This window comes from Lycorma delicatula, chromosome 1 (genome assembly GCF_047948215.1).
Source record: "Lycorma delicatula isolate Av1 chromosome 1, ASM4794821v1, whole genome shotgun sequence".
NCBI classification, from domain to species: Eukaryota; Metazoa; Arthropoda; class Insecta; order Hemiptera; family Fulgoridae; genus Lycorma; species Lycorma delicatula.
In genome coordinates, this window is record NC_134455.1 from 163,015,242 (window position 1) to 163,027,673 (window position 12,432).

Consider the following 12,432-nt stretch of genomic DNA (forward strand, 5'->3'; position numbering starts at 1 on the left):
GTTCTCTGTAGAGAAAATATTAATAAGTAAACTTTGTGTAACATTTTGGTTAATATAAGTGTAGATATTTACAAATGTTCAATATTGTCCACCTACATAATATCAATGACATCAACCTTATAAGCAATGTTTTCAAAAGTCCTACCATCATATTTGTGATTGCATCCACTTTTGTTATCCTAACAACTGCAGTTCATTTAGATCCAAAGGAAAAGGCAACCAAAATACTTACTTTATTTCTAATCTAGTCTTCCACAGAAATCCACAGATCTTTAGTTAGGCCATTTGGAATATCTATGTGACTGAGGTAAAGGGTAAGTCGCATACAATTTAGGTGTGGTGGATGGTATAGGGTTGTACAATTTTTTCTTAAATAATTCTACATTCATATCTTCTTGTTAAATCTTTCCAATAGATTTATAGAATGCTCAAGTTATTTAGAAAAAATAAATTAACTTAAAAAACTCATCTGGATGTCCACACTTCATATTCTAATATGATTATTTACTTTATCATTCAGATAGAAATCTGCCTTATTATAAGAAAAATGTTACAAAGATTTTCATTAATCTCTCTTCTGCCAAGCATTTGAACACAAAATTATTTTCCTTCATCATTGTTGTTCAGAGATTGTATGTTGTACATATGCTTTAAAGTTACTTTTTTTTTATCCACTACCTTGTGAATACTCTGTTCCAATATAGTGTGTGTAGTTAATTTTTGTATGTCTTGCACTTATTTGTTTCATTTCAATTGGAGGAGGCCTACTCAGACTTTCCATCATGTGAGGTATAAATTATGTAGTTCAAGAAAGTGGTCTTTTGCAATTTAGTTTCAAAAAACAGTGAACATCTTTTTTTATCTGTAAAAGACAACTGTACAAATAACCATAAAAAAACTAACTAGATTTAAACAAATTATTATTATTTCAATAATATTAATTAAAAATTTCCTATGATATAGATGATTCATAAATTCAGTATGAATGCCCAGTATAACTAAAGCATGCCTTTTCTACATTCACTTTACAATAATTAAGGAGTTTTGAAAGTACAGTCCAAACTGGAGTAATCAAAGAAATAACAGAGGTGTTTTATTTTTAAAATAAATGGATTAAAACATTGGTAGATGAGAATTAATTTACTCTACCTATTAAAACATGAAAACATAGAAGCATAAATAAAAAGAAAAATAATCAAGGATGTTAAAATTGCATCTTCTACTAGCAAATACTTAATGTGAGGTGTATAAATATATTAATAAATTTCACCTATATCTAGTAAACTGATCTGAAATTTTATAAGAAACTGGGTCCAACATACTGTAAACAAGTATTCACATATTTTCACTTGAAGGTCCAGTAGGCCTAATATTACTAAGAACAAAAACAATTACAAAATTACTGAGAATTACATTATTTTCAACTATATGACTTTAATCTGACCCTTAACCCATGATGAATGCACATATAACATTAGTGCTACTGAAACAAATTAAAGAAAGGTAAAATTCTTAAGTTATTCTACAGTCGGTAATTAACTAAGGTAAATCTTTTTTTATAGTCAATTACCTCAATTAACTTTTGTAAAAATTATAATGAATTTTTTATTATTATTATTGACTTAGTATTACTAATATTTAAGATTTCAAATAAGAGCAAGTTTATATTCGCCTGAAATTCAATAAGCCAAAATAAGATTTTATCAAATATTCTTCTAAAAGAAATGATTAAAAATTGTTACTTTTAATTAAAATACTAAATTTAATTAAAAAATTATTATTAGTTAACTGTTTTTGTAAGTAAACTACTTGCATATATTTCACTTTCACTTTGTCTACTTCCTTCATTTTAAAAATAATATATATGTAAACAACACAAAAAAATTCATAAAAAACATAAAACTTAAATTTTCAAAACGATACAAAGTCCTAATTAACATTTAAATCGTGCAAACACGATAAGGACACTTATGCATATTTGTGATTACATTCAACAAGTAGGTTTCACTTGTTTTAAACAAGTTGAATCAACATTTAAGAAGCAGGATAAATATTTGCTAGATAAGCTGTATTCTTGCTCTCTTTCTTAACTTGTTGAAAATAATATGGTAGGCCTATAACTTAGAATATCACACAAATATTTTGGCTAAATTAAACTGGAATAAATAGATTCTAAACGTTGTTTAATATAAAATAAATTAACAAATTAAACAAAAATAAATTATCGGAAGAAATTCTACGAGTTAGATCATTATGAGGAATAAAGTACTGATAAATATTCATGAATTGCATAACTTCTACGAAGCTTGCCTGACCGGATGCATAACCATTAAACAACAGCAATTAAAATTATACTGTTCATTTACATTTCTTTGAAAAAAACTTAAATTTATAGTTATATATTATTATATAATTAGCATTAGATAGAATGAAATTTTTGTACTTGTAATCATTTTACTTGACTGAAATTTTTATATAACATACCTGATAAACGGTATCATCTGTTTGAACATTGTACGTATGAGTCGTATAAACACTTCTAGGTCTTACTTGAGGAGGCAAAGTATCTTTGCGGTATTCGGTTGAAATATTTGCCATGTCACCAATTCAGAAAATAAAAAACAAAATATTTCAACTGTTACTCTCAAAAAGATGTTTTAGAATAAAAAAAATAAAACAGCAACCATAAAAACAGTCCAGCAACTGGCCTTCTTCTATTTCTTCGCAGTCCAACCACTACACACACATTGTATTGTTAACAAATATTTTCAACAATTAAGAAAAACCTAATTCCTTTTGTAAGATTTTTTTTCAGAAAATTAAAATTAAATTATACGTTTTTAATTAAGGTTTTTCATTTTCACATTAAAAAAAAATATTTTTAAAAATGCATAATATGCGGTATTTCTTTATCGTTCAAGGAATATAAAACACCTGATAATACCGACAAAATACCGCAATATTAGTGTATTATATCAACATAATTGAAAAAAAGAATAATTTTTGCAGATTATAAAAATAAATCCATGCTGGTTTAAGATATTGCTTTTAACTTATATAAGTATTTCTGAACGTCAGACAAAAAATGAATAGATGCAACCTTTGTACCTCTACACATTTGAAGCATATGTTTTTGAACATTTTATTAATTTAAGAAATTATTAATTATTTTTCTCTTCTGAGGATACAGTTACGATTAATTCTATAAATTATAAAATAATTTACTGAAATTCTTTTAGTTCTATTCAAGAATAAGTATTTTTGTTTACAGGACTATATATTTTTATTGACGGTAGGCCTACAAAGAAGTAGACAAAAAATAATGTTACAGTTTACTGGAAAAAAGAAGGTAACACTTTTTGATCCATAAAATTGTAATTAGGTAATTAAGTGTCCGATATTAAGTTTTACCACGGGTGAACCAGGATTACACCAATTTATTGTTATAAATAGAAATTGATAACCGGCATTCAAAAATAAAAGCTGAAGTAGATTTGTTTTCAGATCCTTTTATTTCTGGATAAATCTGAAATATAGTAAATCATACATCGCAATATTATATTAATTTGTTGAAAATCTCGTTGAGGAAAGCTGCTTTCAGTATCTGTTAATTCACAAAATAATAAAACTATAAATTCTGCAATGAAAAATTGAAGTTTGATACAAAATTTTGTTTAATAAACCTAAACTTAAGAGTTCAATCGTACCAACCAACTGCTAAATGGTAGCTGTTCATAAGTCAATAATCATCTAGTTTTTATACCTATTTAAATATTTAAAACTGATTTTATCAACCCGCTGATGTAGAAGTTTCATATGCGGCTAAACAGAAATATTAAAAATATTGTGAAATATTGATCATCTTAGACCAGACTAATTTAATAAAGGTGTTCAATACAATGATGGCATTTGCCTAATTAAAGAACCATAAGATATACGAAAAGCTGATATAGTAAATTTAGGTTATAATCACCTGAAACACTAGGTATTTAGCAAGATATTTTGCAAGAAAGACGTGGAAAAATTTTTCCGATCAACAATAGCTGAAGACATAAAAAATATGCCTTTTTTCCTAACACGTTTAACTTATAAATAACAAGTATGAAAAAAGATTTCAGTTTTATTGCCACGGAATTAAGTGTTGATCATATTTCAATTAAGCTACTTTTAAACTTAATTTTTTCCATGTTATTCTCTCCATTATTTGAAAAAAAAATTGAGTAATTGTTCCGCCGAGGCGGAAGTTACGAATACAAAACCCTTTATCATTTTTAAAGGTTAGAGTGTGATTGATATTATTATAATTTACTACTTACAAAAAGTTTCATACTTTTAATTCACTTAAAAAATACCGATATTATTGACCTCACAACTGTGATTATTACAATTTTAACTTAGCTGTTATTTTGAGTTCAGCTCAATTCAAACTGATTAAGTACGAACGGATGTGTGAAGGCGGTAAATTTTAAAGGGAAGATAACCAAACGCCAAATTTTTGTACGTTAAACAGTAAATTCCAGGAATTAAGGAGTCAATCTTACATACTAGAAAAACTTATTATGATATTTTATCACTGTACTTTTTACTTTACGTGGGCAGATAGATTCCATTATCATTTAGAACAATTTGTTTTTAGTTTCCCGGTTACAGCGATATACTATGCTATAGGAGCTATAGCTATAACTAGAAAGTATATAGTTCAATAGAAAATTGGTCTTTTTTTTATCGATTTTGTGTCTTCAAGAAACATTTTAAAAAATTAACAAAAAATAGATTTAAACAATCTCCGAGAAAAGTTTTTTATTCCAATACTTCCAAATTCAAAAAATCTATGTCAGATGGATGTTTGTGCGTATGTACGTATGTTAACCTGTGTTTGATCATATGACTCTGCATCACGTTGACCGATTTTCTTGAAACTTGATAGACAGTTACTACCTCTTGGGGAAAGATTTTATTAATTTTTTTACAAAAACTGGCAGTGACGTAAAGAAAGAATTTGGAGGATGTGGCAGTACTACAGGAATCCTGAGGACGGAACTGCTCTTAACAGGTCTGTCTGCAACTTAAGAGGTAGTTAAAGAAAGTCAGAAATCAAACATTTAGAGACTATGACGAAGGGTTATCACCCCCTCTTTTTTTTAAAGAGGTGAGGAACCCCATTTACGGGCGCCTAGACAGTGTCGGGCTCGCTAACAGGTTCCGCAAGATGTTGTTAAATGCGTATGTGTTCCTGCGCACTACGACTAAACCTCCACTCCTGGCTACCCACCCTTCCTGGTACAACAGTTGGTGTGCATTACTTCAGGAAGAGGAAAATTCGCCCTCACACACATTCAGACCACAGTCAACAGAAACTGACCTCACCCACCCACAAGGTACCTCACATCAGACTAAAATCACACCACACACTTCACGACGTACAATCATTACTCCAAAATACATACCTCACGCCGCACACTCCACACATCACATCACATCAATCAGTCACATCCAATCACATAAATAAACACCTCACAGGCAATTGAACATACAGTATACTTACCTCACAGGTCACCATCGGACGCGGGAGCGGAATGCTCACGGCGTCATCGCACCCAGGCGATCCCCACACGTACGGGGAACCTCCTAAGCTCTCAGCCGTGCGCCTGTCCGTATCCACATCCTCCGACGACCTCTTCTTTGCCTACGATTTTCCTCGATAGTACGTAATTTCGTCATTACCGCTCTTGCAAATCCGGAAACGGCAGACCAGTATTCTTCACCATACAGAATAATCCACACTAGTTCCTTTGGTTCAAACATTACGTCTCTTCCAATGGCATCCATCATCTCCTCTCTTTCTGTGTTAAAACGAGGATAACAAAAGAACACATGGAACGCCGACTCCTCAACCTCACAGTCGTGGCATCCATCCGAGTAATCCAACCCAAAACGGAATAGATATTTTCTAAAAACCCATGGCCCGCCAGCAACCGAGTTAAATTAAAATCCAGCGAGCCATGGGTTTTTCTGGACCATCTTCCAACATTCTTTATTACTCTATAGGTCCACCTGCTCTTCTCACATTCGTCCCACTTTCTTGTCATGCCCTCATTAACTCCTCCGTGATCGCCTCTCTCTTCTCAGTGATTCAAGGTACCAAGTTCTCGTAGCCTTCTCCTGTGTGCAATCGCTAAGTCTACGGAAAACACCTACGGAAAGCACCCCTCCGCAGCCTTCAGAGAAACGGTACTGTAGGTTGTTGCAATCCGGAGGCAACACCTCCGATGTAAGGCTTCAATCCTCCCTCTGTACTTTCTGTACCGCACCACGTCTGCCCAGATTTCTGCACTGTATAACAGCGTGCTATACTTACTCCTGTAAGTAACATCCTCCGCAGTTGCCCCGGACCCCCACAGTTAGGTAGAATTCCTGCTATGTGACGCATGACTCTCTCCGTCTTTTCAGCAGCTTCAATGGCGTGCCGTCAAATCTCAGCGGGACTCAATCCATACGCCTAGATATTTTATTGAATTCTTTGACTCTATTCTTCTCCCATTCACCTCGACTGACAATACGCTTGGCAAAGGATATAACAAAAAACTCGATTTTTCCGGCGCCAAACTGAGTCCCGCCTCAGCCATCCAAGCTCCAACTGCAGTGTAGGGTCCCTGATTTTGCTGGTGGTCTCCATCCGGGTATCGGCTTCTATGACAAGTGCTACGTCGTCTGCAAATCCAATTATCGTTGCTTTAGGGGGTAGTGGATCGCTAAAAACGCCATCATAAGTAATATTCCAGAGGTTTGATCCGAGGACCGACCCCTGAGGAACACCCCTGTCGACCATCCGTTCAATCACACCACTGTCCACCTCACATAAGAATCTTCTACCTACAAGATACGAAAAAATAATTCGCACTAAATATTGCGGTACGCGAAATCCCTGCAGCGCACCCCTGATCGCAGCATGAGTTACACTATTAAACGCATTACGCACATCAAGTGCGGTCAGGACACACATCCTTCCTTTGCAGTATTGGTGACTCAATGGTGCTCTCAGCTAAGCTCCGTACTTTCGTCACAGCATCTAAAGCAGACCTGCCGGTTCTGAAGCCGTATTGATTGCCGTGAAGCCCCCCAGCTTCCTTCACGGCGCAGGCGAGCCGTTGTATTATTCTTTCCAATATTTTCGCCAACGTATCAATTGATAACGGACGGTAGGACGACGGGAGCGCCAAAAATCTCCCCCCGGCTTTGGTATCAGACGAGCCGCTGCCGCTTCCACGTCGTAGGAAAAACGCCCTCCCTCAAACATGCATTACATACCCCTAAAAATATCTCAGGCTCAGCTACAATCGCCGCTTTGACAACCGCATTTGGTAGGCGGTCAGGACCAGGTGCCTTCTCCAAGGGAACTTGCTGTGCGGCTGCCTTAAGTTCCTCCACTGCGAACAACGGTATTGTCCCTGTATCCATTTCCTCACGCTCCAGTGCAACATCCCCAACGGGAAAAAGCTTCTCGATTATTCTTGGCACATCTGAGGAATCGCGGGTAACTGGGAACCTCGCTTTCAGCACCTTCTTAACTAACAAACTGTATGGTTTCCTCCAGGGATCCTACTCTATCTTTTGAAGTAAGGAATTCCAATATTCTCTCTTCTTAGTTTTAATCATCCTGAACAGTCCTTCTTCTTTTCCTTGTATACAGCCATGTATAAACCCTAGCTGAGCTGTAGTGCGTTTCACAGACGCCCACCTAGCCGATAAGCACTCCCTACGTTTATGCGCAATTTCGACCGTCCACCAGTAAACTGGCGGGTGGCCTCTCCTGATATATTTTCTAAGGAGCTGCCTCTCACACACACTTACCACTGAGTCAGCTAAATAATCGGTTTTGTTTTCAGGGTTACGTGCCTCGTGTACTATCCAAAAATTCAGGCTCTTGACAAAGGCAGTCAAGCCCCTACCTTTAACACTACAGCCTACCAAAGCAAACGTATCACCTCCGCCGTATCCCGTTTCGGTTATCGTCATGGTTATCACCGAGTGGCCGCTAGCGGTATACCCGCTCCAGACCCGCCAGTCCCCCATTCTAGCCACCAACAATGAAGTTGCAAAGGTTACATCAATAACTGAGCCAGATGCTCCCCTTCTGTAAGTGAATTCACATTCAACATTTAAGGACACCATATCAAGTTGAGCACTGATTTCCATCAGGAGTCTGCGTCTATTGTCTGTCCTGGCAGACCCCCAGGACGTCGACAAGGCGTTACAATCACCTGCCAACAACACCGGCTGATTAGCAACAACATCCCTCGAAAGAGTGGTCAGGATGTCTCTATAACACTCAAGACTGATATTGGTGGAAAGGTAGCAAGAGAAATAATATACCCCACCAACCCTCGCCGTCACATAACCACTCCCAGGAACACATCCCGGACGGAAAGGGGACTACACGGCCAAATGGCCGACTCCCATCTTCGGATATAACCATCCCCGGCAGCGCTCGGAAGGTGTAAAGCTCGGAAATAAGCGCGAGATCTGCACCCATCTCCGACACATTCCTCTACATCATATCAATTGCAAGAATCGAATGGCTTAAGTTGACTTGAACTAACTTCATTGTCGTGCTGTTTCCTGTCCGGTCCTCCTCCAGCTTCCACTTACATCCCAACCCCGTAGGGGAAGACACCCTCCTTGTGACGCCGATCACCAAACCCCTCCCCGTTCCTAGCCCTGATGGGGTTTAACGAAAGTCGTCTTTCGCTCTCTAACTTATTATATCTGATAGTAATAAGCCAGGCCTTGTTGGAATGCCACCGATGCAAATGCATCGGTGATTTTAAACTCACCTTTTGCCTTCGCTGTAGGCCGCATCTGAAACATCTTGAATGTCCTACACCGTTTCTCTCCAAACTAGCTAACCGAGTTCGCGGAAGCACGAACCCGGCGCCTAATTCTACATTTTACAGAGCCAATTTCATAATTTTTTCATAATAATTGAGGCAATAGAATAATAACATACCACCAAAAATGTGTAAGATTTTAAATTCAAACCAAATCTCCACCAGATCGGTTGATTTCGATCATCCATTTTTGTTTTTTAGAGAAGTTCCTCTGATAGGCCGTTGTAAATGTTTCCTCATAACTCAAGAAATAGATTTTCAAACGAAAAGTTGAATTGTTTACAAGCACGATTTGAAGATATCTTTTGTTTTTTATCGGCATCATTGTTTTGATTGGCTTGATATCACTTGAATATACACAGGAAATTTACTAAATTTCAAGATTAATAAGACAACTTTGGATAGAAAAATACGTAATACAAGTTTTGCATTCCAGAGAATCTTATCTCACGTTCCATAGCATTCTCTTTACGTAATCATTTCTCAGCATTTTTCCTTAGAAGATTAATTCACCTCACAAGCTCGAAGTTTTTGCTTAGGAGTATGGTATGACACGTTTACAGCATATGAAAAATTCCAAGACTGAATTACAATCCAGAACCTTTCAGATGATCGAATTAATTTTTTTTATAAGTTTTATCGAGTCAGATTTTTAACACTTCTGATATTTTTTTCACACGGATTACGTTTTTGTGGGTATCATATTTTTGTTTCTGTGTATGTATCATATTTTCAAACAGAAACCCTCTTAAAGAAAACCACTGTAATAAAAATTAGCATAAAAATGTTCTGAGATCTCTGATATGAGTCCGGAAATAGTTCTTGTTAAATCTTTGTTAAAAATTAAATGTGTGTTCTGTGTGGATGTGTATGCATGTATGTGTTAGTTCTGCATGGTGAATTATCGTTTGTTACTCCGGATATCAGGTGTTATAAATTATCCGGAATGGAAACCTCAGTCAGAATTCTATTTGTATGTAACAAAAGTTTTCACATTTTTAGGTCAAAACAAAAACGTTAAAAAAAATTCATGGTATCTCTGTTTTTAAAGATGAGTAACCGCCAGCCTTCTGATAAAAATAGATAATTGCCTTAAGCCTGATAATATCCTATTTACAGAAAAATAATGATATTGGTAAGTTGAAACAATAAAACTTCAAAGATATTCAATAAATCTTTTTCAAAAACTCGTCTGCTGTATTTCAGATATAAGTTAATAAGATAAAAAACAATATATTCGTAGAAATTAAATTTTTCAGAAGTGTAAACCCCTCTCTCCTTTAAGACAGAGGAATTATACCAGTTTAATTTAAAGATATAAATTATACCAATTGATCCATTGTTTTTTTTTTTTGTTGACAAAATATAATTATAAATAAATATATATGTAATTTTATTTTTCCAAAAACTATACAACAGTAAATAGAGAAGGTACATTTATTTTCTTTTTCTATTTCTGTTTTTACATGTAAACTCTGTAACCGATTAGGAAAGTACTACCAAAAGAATCAGAAACACCTTCCTTCAGACCCATCAGCGTAAATCACCTAATCTGGTTTTACGGGACAAACAAATTATAAAATGCCTGTTGAAACACAAAGTTATTAGAATTAGTTTTATTGTTGCTAGTTGACGAAGTTATAAAATGGACGCTAGGTTCGAATACTTATAGGAGTTGTTAAGTCGGGACATTGGTTAAATCAATTCTGGTTTTGTTAAATCATTAAGCCAACTTCTGGAAACAATATCATAAAGAGGATGTTGAAGTTACACCTTTATACTATGTTTAATTCATTGTTAGTTGATCCCGTCGTTACCGTAGAAAACGCTCATCACTTTCTGCTAAATAGAATACTATTTAGTTATTGAATGTAACGAGTAGAAGAAAGGTGCTGGGAATCCAGTGTTCTAAGAATCGTTCGTTGGACAGAGGAGTAAACCTCTAGATTTGTAAAATGTAAGCATACATCCAACCGCTTTTACCAACAACGCGTAACATAAATAAATAAATAAAATAATTTTGAACCCTGTTCAATGCACATTAAGCGTTGTTAGAATAAAGACAAAAATTGCTGAGATTTCATGTTCATGCAGTAATTTACGCGTTTCTTATTCATTCGTAAAAATAACACATACTTCTTTCCAATAACTGGTAATTAAAACACGATTTTCTCGCCTTACTTTCTAATAATCAAATCTTAATTCTTAATTAAACGCTCAGCAATCACCATTGAGCGTAATTATACACAAATAGCGAAATCATCTACATATAACGAGACTTCTAACAATGACATTTGTTGATGAAACATCTTGAATGTTCTACACCGTTTCCCTCCAAACTAGCTAACCGAGTTTGCGGAAGCACGAACCCGGCGCCTAGTTCTACATTTTACAGAGCCAATTTCATAATTTTTGCATAATAATTGAGGCAATAGAATAATAACATACCACCAAAAATGTTATTCGCCACAACGAGATTTAGACCTAGTTCCCTTAGTGAACTCAACTTTCAGTTCATACCCCTGACTTAGTTTTATTTATGGACTCCGGTCTGGTCTGCCAGGGAGAGGTGGACAGACCTCCTACTCCCACTCAGCTCCATCGCAGAGTCCCGCGTGAAATTTACTTTCACTACTACCATCGTCGAGTTGCCGTTACACTTCACGGCTGCTTGGGATCCATGCCCTCAGCAGTGCAGTCACCACCCCGCCGACAGAGATGTTTGCTAAAAAAAAAAACTGCCCTCGACAAAACGACGCTACACCTTACGGCTGCATGGTAACGCATACCCTCGACAATTCAGTCGTCGTTCTGCCGACAGCTAACATTCAATGTTAATTACCACAATTTCTAGCTAACCGTGGCTTGATGTCAATACGATTACCACCGGCCTATCAACTACCCCGTCACTTGGTTCCAGTATGGTTTCCGCTCTTGTTTCAGGCGACAGCGGATCTCCTTATTGAGTTGTCAATATTGTTCAAAGTTTAACAGCTTAACTCGTTTCCGTTGATCTACCATTTTGAGACACTGATCAGATATCCATGGTTGCACTCAATGTCTGGTGGTTGAACACATAGCCTTTGAACAGTGCAGGAGAGCATCTGAAATTTGCCTTTCTTCAATGTCAACATCTGAAGTTTGGGCCAATGCTGCAACACGGTTGGATAGCGCTAGTTGGAATTCTTCCTTGAGGACTGGGTCCCACAGACATTTCCAGTCTAGCCAAACTGATAGTCGTAATTCGCAGTTGGCTCTTCGTAGTCGGAGTTTCATCATTGCACGCACAAGGTAGTGGTCTGACCCCCAAGTCAGGTTCACGCATCGCACGGACGTCCTTAAAGTGATGATCGGAATCGGCAGTTATTCAGGATGTAGTCTAATACAGCAGCCTTCGCCAGCCGGGTTTCGCCATGTAAGGTGATGTTTCTGAGGAAGCTGGAAGTGGCTGTTTCCAACAATCAGGTTATTGGTCTTGGAAAAGGACAGGAGACGCAGTCCATTGTCGTTTACAACATGTCCAAAGTGACCCATTGTTCGTTCC

The 12,432-nt window shown here is 36.3% G+C and overlaps 1 protein-coding gene across 1 annotated transcript in view; it reads right to left on the reverse strand.

Moving 5' to 3' along the window:
- fest (wurstfest) overlaps nt 1-2,706 on the reverse strand; it is a 33,551-nt gene extending 30,845 nt beyond the window's left edge. The window contains exon 1 of the mRNA XM_075354246.1: nt 2,485-2,706. Within this exon, the coding sequence (XP_075210361.1) occupies nt 2,485-2,598 (114 nt within the window). The 5' untranslated portion in view covers nt 2,599-2,706. The remainder of the gene's footprint in view (nt 1-2,484) is intronic.
- Between the last annotated feature and the right edge of the window lie 9,726 nt (nt 2,707-12,432).